Genomic DNA, 27,218 nt, shown 5'->3' on the forward strand with positions numbered 1-27,218 from the left:
GCTGCTAGATTTTTTTCACATCTGATAGCTTTAATCTTTTAATTGATCGAACACAGTGTTTCTATGACACATAAAGTTACGTGTTCAGATTTTCTAAAATCAAACATGTTATTATGACCATACATTTTTCAATTATCATCTCATGAACCACACCAATAACAGGCTGGTACTGAACCACACCACTTACAGGCTGATATGTCTCGTTGCCACACGTGTCACAGGTGTATGTGGCCACCTGCATCATGGGTTTCACCTCCGTTGCCCGGGTGACGATGCCCTTCACGTTGACCAGCTTGCCGATGCAGTCTGCCTTCACCTCGCGAATGGCCACATGCTTCTCATTGCTGCGGGCCTTGAAGTACACCTCACTGCGCATGAGGAATGTGTGAAGACATCTTAATTAACTTTACAATGTACACTTCGACATGTTTGCGTTCCCTTAGAAAATCTAAGTAAATTCATAACCTTTTTAATTGTTCAACTTTTCAAACGCTTCATTTCCAACCCTAAGTTTTTCATGAGCAGCAAACAGCATAAACCCAGAGCATTTTTTCCTTCTTAGAGAATGGCCATTTTACAATTTTGACACGGACATTTCACAAATCTAGTACTTAACTTGAGAAACACAGCCATTTTCAACTGTGAAGTTTTGACTTTTTGGGCTTAAAACTGTCAAAAACGACAATTTCACAATTCAAAATTAAAATTTGATTAAACATGTTACATAAGCGAGACACTGATATATTGTATATGAGATATTGACAGTAGAATGGCTTTTCTATCGTTTTAAATAGAGTTAACCAGTCAGAATATTGTTGATATCAATGTAAATGGTTATTCGTTTAATGAAAGTGTCAAGACAATGAAAATATGATTTTAATGCATTATTTTAAGACATTTTAATATGATGCAAGTATTAATCATGCTCTTACTATACTAATTCTTAAAAAACTGAATTTCACAATTTTTACATGTGGGGGACTAGTTGTTTTCACAATTTTCAGAACTTCGCGACTCATTTTTTCACAATTTTGAAAAGTTTGTGACTCATTTTTCACAAAGTGATGGGGCCACGGCCGCTTAACAAAATCAGGAAAAAAGCCCAAAAACCTGCGAGTAAAGAATGTTCTGGTTTAATGCTAGTTGAATAAAGTCAATTCCTGTCTGTTTCTAAGCTAGAAAGGAAAATGAAATTAAACTATGTCAAATTTGAAACAATCGGCGATTTGGGGTCTAGCCATCCATAAAACTAGGCCTTGCAGGTAAAAAGGTTGTCTTGATATTGCACGGAGACAATTTTCCTGTAACAAGTTGGTGACCTTGACCTTTGACATGTTGATTCAAAATATAAGGCCCCTTCCTTTCCTCCTAAGCAATGAGCATTTGAATTTAAATTGTAGAAGCATTATCTGTATATCTTGTTAACATGAAAAACTTAATGGTCAATGGACCTCCTGCCAATCTGACGGACAGGTGCAAAAGGGGACACAATAATTAGTCCTCTTATTTAATTTGGCATCTCTTACAATCTCCTCATGAGTTCAGCAGGGTATTTGTTGCGAGGATCTCGAGTGACTTCAGCCCCATCAGGGTGATTCCTCTGCTCCAGGAGAAGTCTGTGTTCAATGTAAACATCCAGGGCGTCCTTGTGTACAACCTGAAACGTGGCATTTAATGTAGCTAAAAAAACTGTTTTAAGCTGAATTTGTAAACCTTTTTTGGTGTTGTCTTTTTGTATTGCAATAAATAATGATCAAATGTCCCACTTTTAGTCAAACGACAGATTTTTTCCAATGCAAAGGGAGTACATGTATCTGGATTTTAGTAATTCAGTAGCTAAGTTACCACACACCTCTCGTTCCCTGTATTCAGGCAGGAGCTCCTGTATAACATCAGCAAACAGCTGCATGTAGCGACGAGTGTTCTCTCGAATGGCCTCCTCTAGCTCTGGGTCGTGGTTATGTACATCATCCAGATCAATCCACAGCCCAACTTGTTCTCTGTGTGCAATCTTAACCTGGGGTAAAATGTTTTCAATCACTGGTTACATGAGAACAATATATCTGTAATGGTCAAAATTTAGACAAAACCTAATTTTAGAAAGTAAGGCTTAAAATCAGTCTGCTCACGATAGCTCGATTTATCTAATGCTAGTCCTTCCAAGCCAATTCATTACCAGTGTATTAAATGATTACAATGCATTCCATTATTTGTGTTATCAAAATCCAACTAGCCCAAGTTCATAATATATTACAAACTATTCTTGAAAATTAATGCAAATGTGATTTATGTTGGCCTAATTTGCTTTTGGGGGAATAAACCCAGACTCGATGAAACCTACGAATGACATAACGTGCAACAATTTTTGTCCATGTTTAAATGGTACTTTCCCCAAGTTAGCAAAACAGTCAAAGTACAGTTAAAATTATCCAACAGTGCTAAGACAACTATTTCCTGAACCTCGGTAAGATAAATTGTATTGTCCATTTGAAACTGCAGCTTAAGGTTTGATTTTTTTTTTATCAACATTTTGTTTGAGCATGTATAAAACAAGGGCTGTTTGTAAAACATGCATGCCCCCCATATGGGCTCTAAGTTGTAGTGAGAGCCATTTTGTAAATATGTTTTTTGTCACTGTGACCTTGACCTTTGACCTAGTGACCTGAAAATCAATAGGGGTCATCTGCGAGTCATGATCAATGTACCTATGAAGTTTCATGATCCTAGCCATAAGCTGCAGCTTAAGGTTTGATTTTTTTTATATCAACATTTTGTTTGAGCATGTATAAAACAAGGGCTGTTTGTAAAACATGCATGCCCCCCATATGGGCTCTAAGTTGTAGTGAGAGCCATTTTGTAAATATGTTTTTTGTCACTGTGACCTTGACCTTTGACCTAGTGACCTGAAAATCAATAGGGGTCATCTGCGAGTCATGATCAATGTACCTATGAAGTTTCATGATCCTAGCCATAAGCTTTCCTGAGTTATCATCAGGAAACCATTTTACTATTTCGGGTCACTGTGACCTTGACCTTTGACCTTGTGACCTGAAAATCAATAGGGGTCATCTGCCAGTCATGATCAATGTACCTATCAAGTTTCATGATCCTAGGCATAAGCGTTCTTGAGTTATCATCCGGAAACCATTTTACTATTTCGGGTCACCGTGACCTTGACCTTTGACCTAGTGACCTGAAAATCAATAGGGGTCATCTGCTAGTCATGATCAATCTACCTATCAAGTTTCATGATCCTAGGCATAAGTGTTCTTGAATTATCATCCGGAAACCATTTTACTATTTCGGGTCACCGTGACCTTGACCTTTGACCTAGTGACCTGAAAATCAATAGGGGTCATCTGCTAGTCATGATCAATCTACCTATGAAGTTTCACGATCCTAGGCATAAGCGTTCTTGAATTATCATCCGGAAACCATTTTACTATTTCGGGTCACAGTGACCTTGACCTTTGACCTAGTGACCTCAAAATCAATAGGGGTCATCTGTGAGTCATGATCAATGTACCTATGAAGTTTCATGATCCTAGGCCTAAGCGTTCTTGAGTTATCGTCTGACAACCACCTGGTGGACGGACCGACCGACAGACAGACCGACCGACAGACCGACATGAGCAAAGCAATATACCCCCTCTTCTTCGAAGGGGGGCATAAAAACATCATGCAAATTGATGTCTATGGTAACAGGTATTGTGTTTTTAACATTTATAAGGTCCATTGAAATTTATTTTATAGACAAACTTGAGACTTATTGTTTTAACATGGAATTAGATTTTTAAGGGACTGTCCAACAGATTTTCGCATGTATTAAAGCTTTTTTATTAACTGCTTTAAATGCTTTATATTGATAAATTTAAACATTTGAACTAAAAATCTCCAGTAAGAAAGTAAGAATACAATTTAAAAAAAAGAAGAAAAAACGTTAACCTCCACAGGGCTCGAACCACTGACCCCTAGAGTCATGGAATTTTGGAGTAAAATGTCTCCCGACTTTACCACTTGACCATCCACGCTCAGGTCAAATACGGAGGTATTTTTTGGCTATATAAGCAATCCTCATAGTTCGCCAAAATATAGATTCGCGTCAAACGACTTTTTTGACAGTTGGAAAGTCCCTTTCTTTAATAGCAAGAACTTTGAGCTGTATGTACTATCAACTTGCCAATAGAGACTCAAATGCCAAAAAACGTTTATATTTCCATTAGAATTTTGTCCTTTTGGCTTTTGTGTATACATGAAAATATGTAAAAATAAATGCTATTATATCATTTTTCTGTAGTATTATTTTGCCGCAGTACACTTCTAATTTTTTGCAAAAATGACCAATGAAAGTATGACAATGAAAAAATATCACATGATCACAAAAACTATAAAATAAACAGTTTTAAACACTGTCATTGAACCATATTTCAGATTAAAAAAGGTCTCATTGCAAATAAATAAACATTACCTATAATAAAATGAGGTACACAAAAGCACTCACTATCGCCAATTAAGGATCACTGTTTACAGCATTATAATTATCATTATTGTAACATTGTACTTCTTGTTTGCTTAAGATAAGGGACCCCAATGGAAATAAGTACTTGTACTTTATTGGGTTATCCCAGGTCTGCAAGATCAATATTTATTTGTGAACTGTTATTTCTTCACCATATTTGTTTTATTATAGGTTCTTATCTGTATTATCGTTATTTTGTACCTTGATCTTGTACCTGAATAAATTTGAATTGAATTGAATCTCCCCTGTCAGATCAACAGTTGGAGCATCTTTACACAATTTTGTAAAATTGTACATTTATCCAATTGACAAACTATGCAACAATTGTTTTTGATTTGATTATACTTTTTTATGAAATACACGAAAGTGACCCCCCAATGGTATGACCCCATGGCCCTAGTCCAAATTTTTGACGCTCTTAAATATTAAGCTACTTTTTATATGGGTAATATTTGGAGCGTACAAAGGGTGAAAGACCAATCATGTGGTGGGAATTTTTTGTTCTTTGTCTATATTGTTGCGCAAGGATTTTGTGCGCAACATTCAAGCCCCGATATAAGACACTTAATAACAACGGATTGCAATAATATTTACATACCTGTGTAGATAATTCAATACTCGATAATGTTCCGTAAAAATTATGTAATGACACTTTGAATTTTGCAGGCCTGAGCAATTTAAATCCAACCACTATTCAATTTTTCAATATCTCTCGATTCGCTCGCTGTGTAGATATAAATCGATAACACGACCTCAATGTAAAGCATCTGGTTTAAAGTGGAAGAATAAACAGCTTAAAATACAGTTTGCGTTCGTCTGTTGTGGTGCAGCGCGTTACATAGTAAACCGATGTTATACTTTTCTGGATTAATTTAGCATTGTTTTTTTTCTAAATTGACAATTAAAAAGTTCTGAAATAAATTACATCTTTTATTTTTATACTGTACATAAATAATATTGATACAGATCGTACAGTATACCGTCCTTTGTAACGTAAAATGTAAGTACATAAAACAACACAGACAGAGGTGCGAAAAAGACATGCATAAACACTTCCTGAAACTTAGAACAGTGAATAGAAACTGCACCATATCTGTTTTGAACATATGCTTATTAAATCGACAAAGTTTAGCATACTAGATCTAGTTACGTAAAAGTCGGTGTTAAAAGCTCATGTTAAATAAAATTACGCGTACACGTTACACCGTAATGCCTTCTTCTGATTGGTTCATATTTAAATCAGTTTTATGACATGGCTACAGGTCAGTGATTGTTTTGCAATTTAAGCAGAAGTTTAACTGAAGAATTTATGCCTTTCTAACTTCGAATCGACGATATTTTTATGTAAAAATGAACTTCTGAATTAAAACTGAATGAGTTGGTAATGTTATTTTGCAATTTTACGCAAATTGATGAGATTTAAACTTTCTGGTTTCCACCACAAAACAGGTCCTTCAACGATGAGACGTTCCAAAGAATTTAGCCCATATAAAAAGTATCTCTAAATTCTTTGCGCGTCTTATAAATGAGACGGGTTATGGAGGTTTCGGTAAATGACAAGTTCGGTAAATTGATTTATAGAGTAAAAGCCGTGGAGGTTTCGGTAAATTGATTTTATAGAGGAGGTATACCTACAACGAGGTGTTAATGACACCTATTATCGGCTAACAATAACATTAGGGGCATTTATTTGCAAACTGTGGATTAATTTTGATGTTCATTAATTGAGTTGTTTGGCACTAATTAAATTATCTGTTTAAATGTACGGACTTGATTTTATCAAATTAGAGATGTTTGCAAAGTGTTATCATTAATTATCCAGGCTTGCGACATATTAATATTCTAATCGATGCAGGTAAATAATATATTAAGGTCATGATCGTTTTGTATTTTATATATGTTTGTAAACAATTAGTTGATAAAAACCTTAATTAAAGCGTATCAGTTAAAAAAATATAATAATGTGGCTCTTACAAGAGGTGGCCTCCACGTGGCAAGAGCTGGGCAACATATTCATTATGTTGGCAAACTACCTCATGTTTATATAATGGTTAAGTTTCGGTGGTTTAAAATACTAAGATCAAATATGTTTGTTTCGTATATAAATAAATTTCTCGCTTCTTTTTCCAACAATCAGTTCTGCACATAAGGTATTATTCTTAAAACAATCTAGATATGTATGTTTAGATCGTGAACATGCTTTAACACTGGTGGCCGAGTTTTTACATACACGACCAGTAACTTTCAAACTGTGAAATAAACAAACGTTTTCCTTCTTTAATCATGTTTACCAAAAAATACTGGTGGTGACATCAAAGGATGTTTATTTGTGGTAAAAATAACATTATTATGTAATTGGGTAATTATAAATTATCATGGTCATTGTCAAATAAGAAATCAAAGAGAGGATGAAGAGAAGGTTTTCACGTGTTATCGAGTAATTATGGTAAGTGTTGTTGCTCAAATGTTAAAGTTTGTATATATGCAGATGATTTATTTTACTGTATCATACAATCATGGCTGAACATCCATATATTTTCTTCAATATTGAGGTCACTTCTCGTGCGCACGCTATTGCATGTGATGCATGTGGAAGATGGAGTCACCGTAGACACACCGGTAAGTCTTAGTAATTTCTTTGTGATAATAGAGATACATTAAAATTGTGTATTTGCATTTCTTTTGTGGTCGCCTGTAATTACTTTTTATTAATTACGTACACGTATTAAATTTTATATATTGTTTTTTTTGTTCTTGTGTTTTTCTGTACCAGAAAGAAATAATTAAACATATAAATAAATATAAAATTCAACATGAAATCATTTTTATTAAATCATTTTTTACAAGAAACTTTTTAAAATAGCATTAAACTTAATTGAAGAGCTTACATTGATTCCGCCATAAATCATTATTTCTTATTACTATCATGTTACTATTATGTTATTTTAATAAAAGCACCAATTTAAAAAACAAACAACAGTATTGCTTTATTTAAATCGTAAAATTAACCAAAAATTTCCTAACAGAATTCGTTTTTCAGAGGTAGCTCATGCATTTCCCTTAATTCTTTACCTTAGGCATAGCATTAATTACTCAACTCAAAATTAATCCACAGTTTGCAAATAAATGCCCCTAATGTTATTGTTAGCCGATAATAGGTGTCATTAACACCTCGTTGTAGGTATACCTCCTCTATAAAATCAATTTACCGAAACCTCCACGGCTTTTACTCTATAAATCAATTTACCGAACTTGTCATTTACCGAAACCTCCAGCACCCAATGAGACTACCCATGGCCCCTACTGGCGAGTTGACTGTATGTTCTCATAAAAGATCAAAGCATTAAAGAATGATAAATATACCAGCTGCTGTCCATAGACGAAGTCTTTGCCACCATCTGACCCATCAACATAGTATTCCTGGAGAAACGTCTTGATCTTTTCTGCAAAGAAAGAAAGACAATATCACATAGAATTTTGCAAAACAAGTCAAGTTGACAGCTACGAACTTACATAGACAATACTAACAAGAAGTTGCTTGTGGAACGGTGCATGATATTTGTCAATATGCAACAAATAAACTTTGATCAATATCTTATCAGATTACCCTTTTCTGCTGCGTAATCTCGGGGTGCCATTGTCTTTGTTTACAAGTTTCGTGCAGTAAACGTGACGGATCTATTAAACGGCGGGAAATGTTTGTTCACGTGACTCGGTGCGCAGACTGGTTTCGAAGGTTATACACAACTATGCTATTAGCGACATTCGGTTTCTGGTTCCTGATTCATTATTACAAAAACACTTGCATACTTGCAAATCTGATATATTTCGCTGAATAAAAAAATCATTTATGGACATAGAAACACGATGAAAATATCAGAGTTAACTTATTTATAATTAATCATTTACGAATTTTAGTCAGACATCATTGGGTTCTTTTGTTTTCAATTAACTGATATCATAGCATAAGTATTATGCATAAATCTAAAAAGTACAGTGTACTTGGGTCAAAGTACCAAGGTAAAGGTCGCTGTGAGGCGCACAAATGTGTGTTTGATTTAATCAATAACAATTTGCGTTTTCCACCAAAATGGTCAACCTGCATGAAGGATCTGCGCTATAGACAACATATACAGATTAACCTACCCCAACCCAGACTTATTTGACAACGATCGTCACAGACTTCAAAGATATTTGACTTTTACGCATTCTGTCTTTCAAAGTGTATACAAAAAAACTTCCGGTTGTAATATTTCTTCTGTTTACGAATTTTTACCGATTCGCCGATCCTCCTCTATTATCCACAACCAAGTATCAACACATGAGGTAACAAAATGTTTAATCTGTAGCCAAAGTTATCTGACCCTATCTACCATTTGCTGATATCTGCATTACTTGTCTCACTATGCTTAACCAGCAGGCGAGTGTATCTAAATCCGGACGTAGCCAAATTTTGGATACAGTTTTGAGGTGACTGCCATCTAAACCCAGCACCAAACTATCGCTTCCCATGCAGGGTAAGAAGCCTCACCGTCAAGCGTGGCATAGCCTGTGATAATTGCGATGGTTGGTTCCATACAAGATGCATCCACATGCCCCTCGATGTTTATAGAAGTATAAACCTTAGTTGGATCTGCGCTAGCTGCGGAGTCCCTAACTTCTCTAATATCCTGTTTGAGACATCAATGGAAATCTCACTCGGAACATCAATTGCAATAAACCACTTATTCAGCGTATTCAGTGACCCATACTCTGAATCACTTGCTTCCCCTATCCAATCTAACAGCAGCATGTCATCCCTTGACACATAAATAGGATCCCCGAAAATGAGCTCATCACCTTGTAGACACATAAAAACAGCCTGCGCACCAGGTGTTCAAATAAAGGGTCATAGTTTTCAACATCCAAAGCATTCGGGCCGAAAGACAGCCATTCTGACTACTTTTCTCAGAACTCAACTACGACATCATTATAGGAAGTCAGACTTGAGAGAGAGAGAGGTTATAGCAGCGGGCTACCATATTCTGTCGTGAAGAGACCGACATAAGGATCCACATGGCGGAGTCCTTATAGCTGCTAAAGAGAGCATAGCGGAAAATGATCTCCAAGTCGAAACAAGCATAAAACTCACTGCTACAAGTATAGAAAACAGCGGAAACCAAAAACTAATTGTTGCAAGCATAAACCGGTCTCCTAGCAGTGATATACAATACATGCTCGAGATGAGTAATACACTGAATAGCCTACACACCTAGCATCCAAATCTTAACATTTGGTTTGCAAGAGACTTGAACCTGTCCGACATAGAATGGGAAAACCAAACCGTCATCTCCTAAAACTACAGTTATTATATAATCCAAATCTTTCTAGACCTTTTCTATGGCACTGGCTCTGAACTGGCTCATCAAGTTGCCAACAAGAAACAATCGACCTATTTATGACAAACAAGCAATCTCTTGTAACACGCGGCAAGCCAATGTCAGGAGTCAGTGATCGAGCTATTTTGTTTATAGAAGTAGCTAAAAAGTCTCTCAGAAAGCGCCTTTCAAGGAGTAAAAGAAAAGCCTACAGAAAGGCTCAACTAAACAACACACCCGAGGACATAACCAAGTAAAAACAGCTGCAAAATAACACACAACAGGTATGCAAGAAGGCATATAACAACTTTGTGAGAGACATTGTCACCAGTTACAAAATTCCAAAGAAAATGTATTATTTTATTAGCAGCAAAAGATTGAAAGTTCCGGGGTCCAAATCCCCAAAAGCAACGCTTTCGGTCATAGTAACCCAAAAAGCAACGCTGAAATTCTAAACTCACATTTCAGTAGCTTCTTCACTGAAGAAGACTTCTCCAAAACTACAACCATTGATTTAGTTTAATACCAGTAGTAGAACCCTTCGATATCACCACAAATGGCATTAACACATTCTTGCTAGGACTCAATCCCCACAAGGACCGGACGGATTACCACCAAGATTCGTAAAGGAATTTGCCAGAGAGATCCCCCTGCACGGACCTTAGTCCAAACCTCCCTCAGCCATGGTCGAGCACCCGATGACTGGAAGACCGCTATTGTTACTCCAATCTTCAAGAAATCGACCGCACAATTAAGCGGTGGAAATCCGTTTCCTTTGCATATATTTCTAATTATTTGAAGTGAAATATCTAAGTATTTTCTGACTGTATTGGTTTGAATTTTAACAAGAATTAACAAATAAACAATACATTACATTGGTCAAATTTATCAATGGTGCAATATTGGGCCATCATTTTCTCTTATTTCAAAATTCAAAATCACGATTTAATAAAAGAAAACAGGGTAAGTGCTGACGTCAGGAATATTTGCCCTGCGTAATTCACGGAAAACGTTTGACCAGGTTAATGCGGCCTTTAAGCTTCGCTAAATACACGGAATTTGTTCATACATTTTACTGCATTGACTATGATGGCCATCTTTCTATGACAGCCATTGTCATAGAAATATTCGAATATTCGAATCTTCTCCGACATTGACCGTTAAGCGAGCGAAATAATTCCTAAGCGTGAAATATCTAATTGATAGGCCAATCATTTGTTCCAATTCATTTCGAAATACCATCATTCACACAAAGTAATGTCCATGTATACTGAATATACGTAAACTTCAAGCGTCAACTGCCATTTTGACTTATAAGCAAGCGAAACGCCGCATTATCTGGTGATAATCGCCGCCAATATATTTCAAAATCATGAGCAATAAAATTTCGGGACGTACACGAACAAATACGTTTTTAAATATAAGAAAGGATTTATATAACTTTTGCACAGAATCACTTAATGATACATCCCAAGACGTTTCATGAAAATGGCCTGATTAGGAGTTAAGGAGGAGATGTCATTTCAACGCACGATTTCGATAAAACCTTTGACATAAGCTCACTCTGAGCACTTCATACGTCATAAGCCGATAGAATCACGCGCCTTTTTTGCTGTATTCTTATATTGATATAAAGTTTTAATGAGAACAAAATAACATGTGTGATTATTACAATTAGTCCCATTATAAATTTAGACGTAGTATATCTGAGGTGTTACCAAAGAAATAAACTCGATTTAAATAGATATAATAAAGCTAGATGTCACTACAAACTGATTATGATATTTAAAATAAGAAACTTATGTACGAAGCATAGGATCTCAACTGTAAAAAAATCACACCAACACACACCGAAAAAAGTATGTGAAACCAACCCAACCAATTTAAAGGGATCTTTTCACGGTTTGGTAAATTGACAAAATTGAAAAAAGTTGTTTCAGATTCGCAAATTTTCGTTTTAGTTGTGATATTTGTGAGGAAACCGTATTACTGAACATTTACCATAGTCCAATATAGCCATTATATGTATCTTTTGACGATTTGAAAACCTAAAAATTATAAAGCGTTGCAACGCGAAACGATTGAATAATTTGGAGTTCTGTTTTTGTCGTTTAAATTTACGAAACTACGAAGATTGCTTATATAAAGTATAAAATACCTACGCCGTGTATGCTCGGCGGAATAGCCGAGAGGGCTAATGCGTTTTTACTTCAGACTAACACCAGGACTCCGGGGGTCACTGGTTCGAGCCCTGATACCGGCTACTTTTTTTTCCTTGTTTTAATTTATTCTCGATTTTTTATGGAGCTTTTAAGATCCAATGTTTACATTTATCAATATAAAGCATTTAATGACAAACTTCAAAATATGCCAAAATCTGTGAAAAGGCCCCTTTAAGAGTCAGTAAATACTCCATTCTACAATAGTTCCAAGTTGTTTTTCTACATTACTGGCATTTATTTTTTGTTTATTCAAAGCCACTAATACAGGTCGTCCTACGATATTTTGATACGCAATATAACTTTGATTAAAACAACTTTGTTGTGTTACGGTATAGACAAGTTTCAGTGTCCTGTAAAAAAGACAGAAAATATAAAATATCATAACCGTAGGTATAGAATTAAATTTCATAACAAAGTTTCAGACCACATTATGGGTTGAAATGTTTATAAAACCAGTTTTGAAAACTTGCTTTAATTTGTGTGTGCGTGAATATTTTGAAATTGTTATTCAAATATGCAAGGAAATACGAGAAAGAGAAACGATGCATCAACGTTGAGGTATATAGCAGAATAGCTCTATCACCACTTATTTTCTGTCAGCAAATATTGTTTCAGGTTACATTGCCGTAAATCACTGCGTATTACCGCTGTGCTAACTGAAAACGTAAGTTTAATTAATGTCGGGCTTATGTCAAGATAAAGCTTCCGCAAAATTAATGTTTAAGTTTTTTTTCATTTCACACGGTTTATACTCGGATAATTTCTACGCAATTAAGAAAGCCTAACGCAGTTCAAACATGGCAAAATCATAGCTTAACAATATTTTTTTTCCTGTATGTTCAAAACGGCATAAAACATTAAAACAATCAGCATATTGGAATGGTCGATGCAAAGAATTGGGGGATTAAACTACCACAACATCCAAATAACAACTTTCTGAGACACGGTTAAATAAAGTAAATACAAATATCAACATAATATCTTCTTGTTTACAAAATTGTATATATCAGTATCATATAATACATTCGCATTTTACGAAACATTCACATTATGTTCAAATGAGAAACTGTTTAAATATGAACGAATATACACATACACGGGTACACACGACTAGCTTGTACTCTTGTTGTGTGCAGTTTAGTTTTACAACACAGATCGGGTCTATACAATTGTATTTGTATTTTACACGGTATATTTACTTTTATTTGTTGTATGATTTAAAACTTATCGTGTTTAACTGTATTTTGTTTAGCAGAAACAGTACGAGTAAGCCACTTTAAATTTCAGTTTTTAATGCATGACGCGGTTTAAAGCCCTTTCTCATGTTGCTATTGTCATATTTCTACTGGCGTTTTCAAATAGTATTACAAAATGTAATTTTATTCGAGCTTTGAATTAGTTTTCCTCTAGAGCTTTACACATGCTTATCGGGGTTTAAATCTTTATTTACGGTATCTGAACAAATGTCAGACCATATGACACTATAAAAAAATAAATGATGATAATTATTGACAAATGAATAAGAGCGTTCATACTAGTCAATTCTAGAAGTGGAAAGATAAATCCAGTTTTCAAGGTAAATTTATTTTATTTTCTTTTATTTTTTCTTTGAGTTTTGCCATTCGCGACAGAATGTTAGTCATCTGTTACAAATTTTAACGAATAAACAAAATAAAAAACGATGGATTTATTGCGATTCATGTCTATCTGATAAGTCGCAGCTTCGGTGTTTTCAAAACCATAGCCATGCACATGACACGGCTAAGGCGTTTTGATAAGTGCAGTCGCAAGATATCTTAAGCATTTATCGGCTACCAAATAATGTATGAGTTATATAATTTCCATATGATTGATGAGGATAACGATATTTGAAACAATTAGCGCAATTATTGTAACATGCATAAGTTAACTCAAAAGGGATTTCAGCATATGGGTAAATATAATTTTGTTTGTATTTCTGTATTGTGTATTATATAATTCTCATTTATTTAGAAGACAAAATGGAACCAATTGGTTGTGAGAATATGGTGATAAAACATGGGCTTCAAATGGTTATTAACCTTCATTCATATAAATTATATTTACAATAAGAAACTGATATTGACACTTAACATCGTCAGCAAACCAGGAAAACGAAAATATTCTTGTTATGCGACGACTGGAAAATACCAGTGAAAGACAGCGTGATTATCTATTTTGGTTTAATGGGCTTCTTTTAACGTATTGTATAAAAGATGTGAGTAAACTAACAGTGTACTATTTGAACTTTTAATCAATATGAAATACATAACACAATAGATTACATATTTAATTATACGACAAATATGCAAGCACTTAAGTGCTGTTTTCACATTACATCATTAACGGTCAATAGACCATTTTCGCATTCCCGATATAGAGTTTTATAGGTGTTGACTCTCTCGTCGATGAAACGAGTCCAGAACGAGGCTGACGATGTGAAAACTGTCATTGCCTATATAGAGGCATTTTAATGCCCAGTGGATAATGTGATCAATAAAAGACAAATAGTTGTTAAATTTCTCTTTAAGCGCTAAGCAGTTTAAAAGACTTAATTTTTCTTATAAGGATATGTACTCACTGCTTAGTTTATAAAGCCATTTTTATAGACTGCAGTTTATTCACGTTTGATAACGTAATTGTGATGTATGGCATGCTTATTGTCTCAGAGATTCTAATAAGAACACATTAATTTTCCTGCATATAATTTCCATATGGTATGTACTACGAAAGAAAATCCAGAGCACTCATTGGTTATGAGCAATACAAAAGTAATAATAATTGAATCGAATATAGGAATCCTATATTCTGCAACCATATTGATATTTGTGTTCGAATTGTTTTAGAAGATATGTATTGACAGAAAATGTCTGACAAATTATGTTGATAACCATTTTGTTATGCCCAGGGCCGACGCCAGAGTATTTGGCACCCTAGGCGAACCTGTCTCACTGCGCCCCCGCGTTCACAGCAGCTAGATATTTAATAAACTTCGATGAAAGTTTGACTGTGTGGTTTGCGTGCACTACGGACTTCATCAGCAGAATGATTTCTTCTGTTGGGAAAATTTAACACCGCTAATTGTCGGGTGAGCGATGTTAACGTACTGTCCCAGGTGAGCGAGAGTTGGTAGCGGCCCCGTCCTTGTTTAGCGCCGGTCTAAGTGCACGGATGTAAATAGCCTCATTGACCCCTCTCTCGAACCGAGATGGTTCACGGTCCAGTATCTTAACGTTCTCCATTGTGATTGTGTGGTCCGGTTTACAGTCATGTATATGCCTTGAGACCTCAGATGATGTTGAACACGGTCTCCTGTGTTTCATGAATGGTGCTTTCAGATTTTCGTTCAGTTTTACCAATATAATCCTTTGAAAAGTGTTCCTTTGGATGGCCAACACATTTGATATGGTAGATAAGTCCGCAGATGTATTTCTTGTCTGGTTTGTTCTAAGGGTGAACTAGCAGTTGTCTTAGAGTTTTATGTGGCTTTAAGGATACACTGATGTTGTGTTTAAGAAAGGCTAGCTTCAACTGTTAAGAGGTACCTTGAACATATGGAAGGACGACGTTGTCCTTAGACTTGGCTTGCCCTGGTACTCTCTTGCTCTCCGTACCGGACTTGGGTTTGCTGGCCTGTTCCCTTCCTTTCTTCAGTGCCAATTCCGGATAATGGTACTTCTTCAAGACCTGGCTGACATGCTGCATTTCATTATTCAGTTCATAATCTTCAGACATTATTGATCTAGCTATGCCAAAAAGAGTTCTTACTACTGAAATCTAGATATTGGTCTGTATGTGTGTGTTTTCTGTAGATAGTAATTGTTAAGCTGCTGTCCGGTATTCTGATTGTATTGGTGTAAAGGAAAGCTAGTGAGCCGTTCTCATCTTTTTCCATCGTGAACTTTATGTCAGAGTCAATGGAGTTGATGTGCTCAGTGAACATCGACATGTTCAACCTTCTGTTTTGTGTGGGTGTCATGGACGTAGCGGAACCACCAGCCTGATGGGTGTGAGGCTGTGCGGAGAGCCTGTTCCTCAAATGCTCCATGTATAGGTTGCACACAATCGGCAAGACAGGAGAACCCATAGCGGCTCCATGTATCTGTTGGTAGAAATTACCATCAAACACAAAATATTTGCAATTAAGGCACAGTCCTAGCAGGTTGGTGACCTGTTGTGGAGACATAGTAGTTCTAGTTCTCAGATCCGGGTCCCCGAGTAGTTTATTATGGATAATATCCTAGGCTCTATCTACTGGGACACTGGTAAAAAGCGCACTTACGTCATACGATATAGACACTTCATCCTCTTCCACCTGTTTGTATTAGTGTCCAGAAATGTTTGGATATTACATAAATATTAATATTCACAAACGAATGATGTGCTGTCGTGTGTTTTAATTAGTATTGGCATTAAAGTCTATACATGTATAATACTATATTATATGATTCTAAAACGTTTGTTTTCGCGCTTTTGCTTTAGCAAATGTAGAAACTAGTGTCATCAGTTCAATATCTCTAGCAGTTTTATGTTTTATTGACAGAGAAGCTACTCAAACAAGCCTTTCTTGTAGCATGGATGTTCGCAGATATATTTTATGAGTTTGAGCTACAAGAAATTTCGCTCACCCCTAGCAACAGGCACGGGAAGTGTCGAGAAGATTTTCAGAGCTATATCAGTTTCGGAGACACTATCTGTCAGATTATATTTTGATATAAAGTTTAGGTCATCCTGACTCATGTGGCGATGTATACCGTGCAAATTGTATTGAAATGGCTTTTAGTTCACTTCTTAGATCAACTATATCAATATCTTTGGAGTGTCAATGTTGCAATGCTTTCTTAAGAATCAAGTCATGTTCTTTACCTTTATTGCTAGTTTTATTCTGCAAAATGTGAACATGATAGAGGACACCAAACACCGAATTTATTTGTTGTATCATAGTGAATCTTTCTTGAACCGATTGTAATGCTGTGTCAAGAACAGCGACGTTTACGTTAACGTTGAATTTGTCTTTTGGATCCTTAATAGGTTCGTTGTCATCTTCTTCGTATGCAAAATGTTTATTCTGTCTACTTATACAGGTTGGGTTTTGCTGGTATCTCTAATTTGATTTCAACTTCATCTCCGCTCACCAGTGTGTTCCCAACTAATAGCCATTTCCTTGGTTTCCGAGAACATTTCACCCACATGATTGATTGCGCCATTTATATCTTTTTTTGCCTGAAGTTGTTTACTATTCATGTTGATCTAAAACGTCATATTACATAACTAGATAAACGACAAATTTAAAAGTAGAAATGGTTTTTGGAAAACCTTTCTGTTCGTGATGTATTACCAGATGTTCCTGTTTAATTTGTGTCATCAGCAATCTCTGCAAGAGCATCGTAAATATCACTTAGCTGATAACGAAGGGGTTTTATAACATTAATTCGATTAGAAATATGTTGCGAGAATCAGCTTTTCAACTATGTATCGGGCTGTTTTACCAGTTAAATATTATACTAAGGGATCCGGAAGGATACTCGATGATTGAAAAAAAAACTAGTGTGTAAACAGCGTCACAAAAATTATTCAATCCAGTTATAACTAAAGAGCGGCATTTCTTTATATTTTTTTTTACGTAGCTCAAAGTGCCGCACTGGCACCCTATTAATTCGCCGTCGTAGGCGTTCGCCTTCTTTGCCTAGTGGTTGAACTGGGCCTGGTTATGCATTTATATAACTTAAAAAATGATAAACGACAAACAATTTAATAGGTTTTAATGCTTATTCAAATCAAGTGTGGATAGTAATCTCGAATAAAATGTCATTTTGCTAATCGCTATTTCCAAGGCTGTATTCATTTATAACTACTCGCAACTGTTTTACCGGGTAACGTGCTGATCGGGCGTTATAGCATACTTGTCAGTGCCATGCCTTCTATCATGCAGTCAGGGCATTCATTAAAAGCAGCCTGAGTATCAACCGAACAGATGCTTATTACAACCTTAGTTGATTAATAGGGGAATGGTGTTATTATTATGTTAGATAAATTGGTCACTCGTTTTACTGACAAGGTAATTTGTAAGGCATTGTAAATAAGTTTCTTCATTCGCAGAAAATACACGGAATTTGCACAGACCGTATTAAAACGATAAGAACCAATTTTAAGAATAAGAAGTACTTTAACTCTATCTTAAAAGGCGGTATAAAATTATTCTTTTCTAGTGTCTCGCTTTTCGATAGGAAAATCTGGCTCGCAATTACATCTTCAGTTATTAACTTTAAATCATCAGTTTTGTTTTCTTAACTACAGGTGTTTCCGATGTGACGAAACATCACTACGTGGACAGGCACGAGCGCACGTGCTGCCAGAACGCCACGTGCGGCGTCGTGTTCGGCCTGACTCTCCTTCGGCGGCCGCATCATTGTCACAGGTACTGGTTGATTTTTAAAATTGCTAACTTTTTTACATGTGTGATTATGACTATTTTATTGTTCTAATACTTTTAACAAATCGCTATACTTTCAATCAGATGCGGCGAGGTGTTCTGTCGGAACTGCCTCTGCTTCGCAAGGAAGTTGGACGCTTCGGCACAACCGGATGTAAACGGCACACCCTGCAAGGTATTTCAACTTGTTAACGTTACCCAGATATTACATTGAAGTGATATCGTTGTGTTCGGTCAGTTAACAATGCTTCAAAAATTTGGTGCGTACAGGTTCAGAGACGCGCGCATGGGTAACAGTTGTTTCAAAGTCACTCATTTGAAGTACAGCATTTGTGTATTTGGCCGATAAAGACATTTACTTAAAATTATTTGGATTATTAGATACCGACCATTTGCAGGCAAAGACCTATCAATAAAAAGTTCGGAGCATCTTACTGCGTTGCTAATGTATTTTGTTTTTGTCTGTAGGAAGCTAAACGAGTATTTTGTTTAAAACGAATACCTGCTTTTCTTAACACAGGGGCGTAGATAACCTCCCAACATTGGGGGGGCGGTCCAATTTCTGTACTGGGAACATAAAGAGGTTCGTTTGAGAGGGTTGTCCTCTCCCGTGGTTCAGAAAAAAAATTAATTACAATTAATATGGTGCGTTTTGGGGGAACTTTCATGTTGATATAAATGTTATTTTCTTTCCAAAAACTCTAATTACAACATAAAATTCATCAATCAGAGTTTACTGATGTACTTAGAGAACAAAAATATTTTCAAACTAATTACTGTTTTTCACGCGTATATTTACTCAAAATTGTTTAAAGTGGCAGTTACCTTTGAATTAAAGCGATCAATTAAAATTAAAAGAATCGCCTGTCCCTAATCAAAACATTGACAGTGCAATCACGGAAAAGAACAATGAAACAATTAACGCAATGACATTTACCCCGGCCCCTAGTTTATGACACCTAACAAGGGATATTAAACATCACTATTGGCAACCTCAGAGCAGACGGAGAGGGGACACATGGCTTCTGCACTGACGGCGCGTGATTACAAAAATACTGGTTTTGGGGCGGCAATTTTTGGGGGATTTTACGTTTATTTATATAACGATGACTAGCTGAAATATTGGGGGGGCGGCTGCCCCCCCTGCCCCCCCATTATCTACGCCCCTGTAACAATAACTGCTTGTTCAAAGATATCTCACTTGTTTGGAACATGGTTCTAAATAAATCGCAACCGAAAAAACATGCAAAATGATGACGATATTTTCAATTGTTATTGTGTTATTACGTCAGGTTTTAATTGTTTGCTTAAAATTCAATTTTACACTAGAAACTGGCAATGCTATGTAAAACACCCAGATCATATACAAAAATCTCTATTGGCAAATATCAAATCCATGTAATTCTGATGAGATTGTATTTGCGATTACTATATGGGCTGTTAACACAATAGGGGAGGTAATCGCTGCGAGTTTGTCATGATCGGACGCACTATAAAAAATTGTTAAATTGAGTAACTATACCACATCGCATGAAAGTATCTTATAACACATCGCATGAAAGTATCTTATACCTTATCGCATGACAGTATCTTATACATCATCGCATGCAAGTATGTTTAAGAACATCGCATAAAAGTATCGTATACCACATCGCTTGATAATATCTTATACAACATCGCATGAAAGTATATTGAACCACATCGCATGAAAGTATTTTATACCACATTGCATGAAAGTATCTTATATCACATCGCATGAAAGTATCTTATACCACATCGCATGAAAGTATCTTATACCACATCGCATAAAAGTATCTTATACTACATCGCATGCAAGTATCTAATACCACATCGCATGAAAGCATCTTATACCACATTGCATGAAAGTATCTTATACCACATCGCATGAAAGTATCTTATACCACATCGCATAAAAGTATCTTATACTACATCGCATGCAAGTATCTAATGCCACATCGAATGAAATTATCTTATACCACATCGCATGAAAGTATTTTATACCACATCGCATGAAAGTATCTTATACTACATCGCATGCAAGTATCTTATAGCACATCGCATGACAGTATCTTATACCACATCTCTTGAAAGTATCTTATACCACATCGCATGAAAGTATCTTATACCACATCGCATGAAAGTATCTTATACCACATCTCATGAAAGTATCTTATACCACATCGCATGAAAGTATCTCAAACCACATTGCATGAAAGTATCTTATACCACATCTCATGAAAGTATCTTAAACCACATCTCATGAAAGTATCTTATACCATATCGCATGAAACTAAATTATATCGCATGAAAATATCTTGTCTTTATCTTATGATCGTCGGGTGGTGATAAGTGTGCAGCAAATTCGCGACTCGCACGATAGACCTTCCGTTTTAAGGCATGTGCTTCACCGGGTGAGCTTCAGTGACCGTGACCTTTAAAATGTATTGACATTTTATATCAGGTATGAATATATGTTATGTCAGGTGTGCTACACGTGTTTCTCGGAAGGAACGTACAATCAGGTCGGTGTAACTCGATCCCACACTGAATATTTCTCGAGTATGCGCGGTATATCACGCAAGGATCGTCGTAAGACCGAGTGCGAAGTTATCTTGGAACATACTCACGGGCAAAAGAGATTCTGGAAAGACCAGTAAGTTCATGTGGTCCGTTTTTCTTTTATTCGTATTACACAATTGTACAAACTTGTTTGTAACATTACAAGTATGCAGTACCATAATTGGAGAACTTTAGTGCACAAATTGTTATATATTTGGGAGATGAATATGCACTCCATTATTTGTACGCAATCAATAATGGTCAACCGCGAATACATTTTACTAAATTGTGCTCCCTCAACCTTAAATTGTAGTAATTTGATTAAAATAGCACGCCCTTAATGAGGATATTACAAACACCGTGCATTCTCTTAACTAAAATAAGGAACAAAAAACATGTAATTTGAGAGGACTTATTAACGCCCAATGTTGATGGTAATTTGTGACGAAATACGAACTGGCAAACGACACCCCTTTGATACTTCGTATAAATGGCTTTCTTATAACATTTCTCATTGGGTTTTTTTAGATGAAAGCGTTAACGTTTGGCATGTGTGATGTTATGCTTTTGTGTTGCACGTTTAGTGGGAGGTTGTGTTCAATTATATGGATGCTTTTAAGATCGACGAGTATACAATTGTCTTATTTTACACACGATTTATTCAAATATTGGAACACATGTGGGGAGAAGTAAAAACAAATATGCAAAAGAGAAGCCATATTAATCGCATAACACTAGCACGTGAAGCAAGAGGAAACCACAGACGTTGATATGCCCCTTTCAGGTTTACATTTAACTTGTCTACTAAACTATAAATATAATCCTAAAGGTGTCAAGTTGACTACCAAAAGGAGTGTCTCCGCCTGCTCCAGGGTTTCCATGACAGCATCGGTACCTCGCACGTGCTCCGGACCCTGGGCGAGATCAGGGGATACGTTGACGTGCCCGGCTGGCAAAGATCCACGTTTTGGGAGGTAAGAAAAGTGGTGCATTTGCAATATTAAAATACTGACTAGAGTTGTTTGACAGACAATATTTACTCGATCACGTCCTTCGTGCGTGCATAATTGAAACAAATAAGGACGAAATGTCACAGTGGTAGAACAGTGATAGAATATGAAAACCAGTTCAACCAGTTCTAAGAGTGGCATCAAACGGAAAGACATATGATGTTAATTGTCGTGTTTTTGTGTTATTTCGAAGTCGTGTGTTCTATCACTGTTTTATCACACGTATTATTGGGTATGATATATTGATAAACAGCTTAAACCGATAAACGAATTCGCATGGCGAAGTTTACAACGGTCTTACAAAGAAAACTGTTAAATAATTATACTTATAAGCAAATAAATTGCGCAATGATTTAATATGAAATGTTAACGGATGTTTACTTCAATCACACGATACAAGATTATGTATGAAGGGGACGAGTGAATGTCCTTATTTTCAATCAAAACCAGTATGTTAGTGACTGGTGCCATGTCATATCTTCTGTCGCATTTAGTTGGAGACGAGTGTGCACTTTTGTCGAGCATGTGGCAAGAAACTTGACCGCGTCAAGCATCGTAACTGCCGGGTCTGCGGGCTAGCGCTTTGCAAGGCGTGTGCGCACAAAGGTAGCATTGAAACGTGACGTTCGTTTGTCGGCTAACATAGTCATAATTTGACAGTCCCAATTAGTTTTGTACAGATTATCCAAATATAAAATAGGGGAACAAAATAATGGGCATTATAGAGAAATCATTTATTAATACCTCTTTGTTAAGCAGAAAAGATCAGTTTGATTATGAAAATAATAAGGCGTTCGTAACGTTGAATAAAGAAACCTAATAAAACAATTATAGTGTTAGCGTTTGTAGTACTGATATTATATATGACCTATGTGGATCGCAAAAACTATTAAACATTGCCTAAATGTATTTGTATATACGAGCTGGAAAATGTATAGAGGTCCCATTTAAAAACCCCTTTGGAAGAAACTTTTTAAAGATTGAAACTTTTTGCTTTACATTATCGTCATACGTTAACTTTTTACTTGGATTTTCCTCAATTGAAGACAAAATGATAATTTAAATACACGCATCTGTGAAAAGGTCCCCTTAACAAAATGCAAACTACAGCATAATGAAACATATATTCTCTCTCTCTCTCACACAGAGTTGCTGGTATTTTATGAGGACAGTGGATCATTAGAAAAAGCTAGGTTGGCCATTATTCGTGTACAAGGGGTATGTGATATGTTATATTTGAGTATGTGTCTAAGGTTTTGTTAAAGCTACGTAATTATAATTAGAGACTGACATGTTATGCCAATTATAAACATTATATTGCGAGTTATTCCAGGCAATGTATTAGAGTTATTATGTACGTAACATGATATAATCAAATAACTTATCCCCTATATGTTTTTTAAACATTCGATTTATTTCCAATATATCGAAGTAGTCCTTCCAAAACTCATGTATACAAACGCCTTTTCGAATAATCATTATAGAATTTATGTATACAAACGTCTTATTCATTAATTCAGTTGTATGCCTTCTAGAATTAATACATACGAACAATACCGTTTGCAATAATACTGGTATCGTATTTTGCCTTCTACAATTCATGTATACGGACGTCTTTTGCCATTTTTCTGCAGTTAGCCTTTTTAACTCCGCCGAAATTTCGGAGGGTATATAGTCCGTCCGTCTGTTCGTCCTTCTGTCCGAAACTTTGTTCAGAGCTTAATTCCAAATATATATTCAATGGATTTACTTTAAACTTAGAATATAAACAGATGGCAAGTAGGAAAAATGCAGTGGCCAAGAACCATAACTATATCTACCTTAGTGTTTGAATAATCTCCCTTTATATAATTTCAAAGTAAATTTGTATCCAGAGCATAACTCTTAATCTACTGAAGGGATTTACTTGAAACTTTAAATATAAACAGATGGCAAGTAGGAGAAGTGAAATGACTTAGAACCATAACTCTATCTACCTTAGTTTTTGAATTAAATCCCGTTATTTAATTTCAAATTAAATTTTTGTCCGCAGCATAACCCTAAATCTTCTGAAAGGATTTACTTGTAACTAGAAATATAAACAGATGGCAACTAGAAGAATTGCAGTGAACATGAACCATAACTCTATCGGCCGTAGTTTTTGAATTATCTTTACTTTCTTCAGTATTCTACTCTCTAAAACAGATGTTCTCAAACAAGCAAACACATTTCGGCGGGCATGGCCATAATAACATGACTATTGTAGAATTTATAGATACGAACGTCTTTTGTAATTATACTAGAACCATAATTAACCTTCTTGAATGTATGTATAAGAACGACTTTTTCTCCATTAACTGCTTGCGTTTACCGGGTATATCGAATTCTCCAGACAGCAGTTTACTAGCAGATTGTGCAGTCACATTTTGTGGCTTGGTTCAAGATACGGAAAACGCTCCGACCATGTGTGTTTAAGTTTACATTTTAACGACCGTTTATAGGCCCCGGTGAAAGAACCGAAGTATTCCGTCCTCTTGCGGATCTGTGCACAGTGCAAGGGGGAGCTAACTAGGCGACAGTTGCGGAACCAGGACTGGTACATGTGTAAGAAAGAATTCCAACGAAAAGAGAGCGCAGCATTCGAGTCGGTCTTGCACTTCGACGACCACTTCCGGGATCTCACGGACCGCATCAACGAGGCATTCGATAGCGTAAGAATTTATTTGCAAAGTACCGTTTTTATATTTAAAAGTTACTTTTGGGAAATTGATTGAATGTTACGCTACTGATCGAAATCTCTGCCTGGAAGTTACACAGATAAGGATTGGCACAAACATGAAGGTCTTCCTGATTGGTGGAAACAAACACGTTTTACGCATGCCGAGGTCCATCAGCGAAAAGCGGCTATCACAGTTTCAAATTTGTTTCAAACATTATTCGTCGAATCTAGAATCTGACTCTGCATTTGGATAATTAATTGATCGTCACTGATCTGCCTCCGAATCTTAGACATCTTTAAGTTGTTATAGAAGAAGTAAAACGTGCATTAACAAGTATTTCAAATAAACGTTTAAGTTTGTGGACGTTTATTTAAAAATTAATACAGACCGATCTTCATGTTGCTTTTGTCTGGGTTATGGTATTAGATATTTAAAAATCGGAATCGGAAATGTAAACTCACAAATTGCTGTATTGATTTTGAACATAATCGAATTGTTAATTTGCCTTCAAGGTATGTACATGTATTTGTGATGAAACGAAGGCTAAACATGTAATACATTGCCATTTATGTAACAAAATACTAAATACACTAAGAATTTATTCAATACCGTTATGATTTTGCACTCAAATAATTTGCAGTATGGTATTTTTTCGACCTTTTCTGAGAAAACGTAGAATCGATACATCATAACTTAATTTTATTTATCATTTTACTTAGATGATACAAGACAATGCAAACAGGGACGGTGATAGCATAGGCACATGCGAATCTTTTGACGAATTAAACCTGGATTTCGATAAAATCAGCTTGGGAAACATTGCTACCCGGTTGAAGGTATATATACTAGCTGCCATAGCAAAAACAGTTACCACGTTTTAATAATATTCCTGACAGTTATCTTTTTAGCGGTATTAAATTACATTTCCATTAGAACGAAAACGCGTGTAAAAGTCTTATATGTAAGTTATTATAATTCATTCTATCGTCAAATTAATTAAACTTAGACACACATACGAACCTGTATTGCGCGTAAACTTCCACATTTTATCATGCTGAAATCGAGACAGCAAGCATGCCAGGTGTATCATTAGGCGTTTAGGAACTGCCCATTTAGACCATATAAAAAAATGTTGCTTCGCGGTTGATTGTCTGGAACCGTGAATTATTGTATCTGGCCCTGGCGTATTTAGTGTGATACAAGTATTACTTAACTGAGATGATCACCCTGAAATAATGAAATTTATGTTGTTTATGTTATGTCGGTGTGAGTAAAATTCTTTCATATTATGAAGAATTATGTATGATAATTATTTCATTTATTAAATTGCAACTTCACATATATTTTATAAAAAAAACTAAAGCAGAAACAAATAATTAATTATCAAAACCATTAAATTGCTTAGTGTGCACGAATTCGGATAAGCCTCGGGAACCAGTTATATATATCAGCGCTGATCGTTGTCTATGAACTGAATGTAACTATTAAGTTGTCTTTTCTAAGGATCAGGTTTTAGAGAATACAGAGGCTTACGGGAGCCTTTATAGGGAAATGCGCAAGTTATTCGAGGCGCATATAGTTGAATTATCAGCAACACGGATAGAGTTTGTGCAGCAGTATTTGACGGTTTGTATATTTGTTTATTTTCTTTTATGGACTGTATTCATGATACTTAGCCACAAACAAACCCACAGTGTAAATGGCTCAGACCGGAAAAAATGGATTTATATGCTGTTGGTTTGTAAATGTATAAATAAATTACATGACTATTTTCATATAAAAAGAAAGAAATATATTCAGTAAATAAAGTCAATAAAAAAGGTTTGAAAAAAAATCAAACATATATATTTAACCCGCAGTTATAAGAAGATTATAAAATACACACATACTTCCCACTGTGAAATACAGCATCCATGCTCAGTAAGATGAGGTTTATTATGACAATCTGTTTGTTGCTTAACTAATATTATGTCATTTGATACCGTCCGCGTTTTGAAGCGCATTTCTTTATGTGTTATATTAAGTTATATTGAATGATAAAATCAGAATAATGTTTCATAAATGAGATGTTTATTCGGTCGCAGCGGAAACGTAAACACCAGGGGCAGTTTGTGGTACAGCTTTTAAAGCGAGTAAGCAAATATTGAGTCAGAGTACTCTCGAGTACTCTCTAAATAGTGAGTGATTTTGCGGAAACTCTATTTCAGGCCAGACTGGACTTTTATAATCAGACGAAGATGAGACTCGGCAGGATGAACATCAGAAACGAATCATCAGACATCGAAGTTAGCATTCAGTGAATCGGCATTGATTTAGTCGCCAGGGATCTATCAATAAACAGTTCTTTGACTTTTCATTCGAGTCCTATACTGGATGTGAT

At 35.7% G+C, this 27,218-nt stretch overlaps 2 protein-coding genes across 3 annotated transcripts in view; one reads left to right on the plus strand and one right to left on the minus strand.

Moving 5' to 3' along the window:
* Nucleotides 1–27,218, minus strand: part of LOC127836522 (DNA replication licensing factor mcm7-A-like) — a 194,240-nt gene that overhangs the window by 30,074 nt on the left and 136,948 nt on the right. The window contains exons 1-5 of one of the 2 annotated variants that reach the window (XM_052363169.1): nucleotides 8,127–8,245; nucleotides 7,883–7,962; nucleotides 1,853–2,017; nucleotides 1,527–1,657; nucleotides 188–368 (exon numbers count right to left, since the gene is read on the minus strand). In XM_052363169.1, the coding sequence (XP_052219129.1) occupies nucleotides 188–368; nucleotides 1,527–1,657; nucleotides 1,853–2,017; nucleotides 7,883–7,962; nucleotides 8,127–8,157 (588 nt within the window). In that variant the 5' untranslated portion in view covers nucleotides 8,158–8,245. Of the gene's footprint in view, nucleotides 1–187; nucleotides 369–1,526; nucleotides 1,658–1,852; nucleotides 2,018–7,882; nucleotides 7,963–8,126; nucleotides 8,246–27,218 lie in introns of those variants that run through there. The other variant, XM_052363170.1, reaches the window with a different exon arrangement.
* On the plus strand, nucleotides 16,022–27,138 carry LOC127835467 (uncharacterized). The gene is made up of 10 exons (XM_052361914.1): nucleotides 16,022–16,082; nucleotides 18,414–18,534; nucleotides 18,634–18,724; nucleotides 21,054–21,223; nucleotides 21,959–22,103; nucleotides 22,634–22,745; nucleotides 23,287–23,357; nucleotides 24,620–24,829; nucleotides 25,558–25,674; nucleotides 27,046–27,138. The coding sequence occupies exons 1-10, from the start codon at nucleotides 16,022–16,024 to the stop codon at nucleotides 27,136–27,138; spliced, it is 1,191 nt and encodes a 396-aa protein (XP_052217874.1).

Source organism: Dreissena polymorpha, chromosome 6, assembly GCF_020536995.1.
Source record: "Dreissena polymorpha isolate Duluth1 chromosome 6, UMN_Dpol_1.0, whole genome shotgun sequence".
Lineage (NCBI taxonomy): Eukaryota > Metazoa > Mollusca > Bivalvia > Myida > Dreissenidae > Dreissena > Dreissena polymorpha.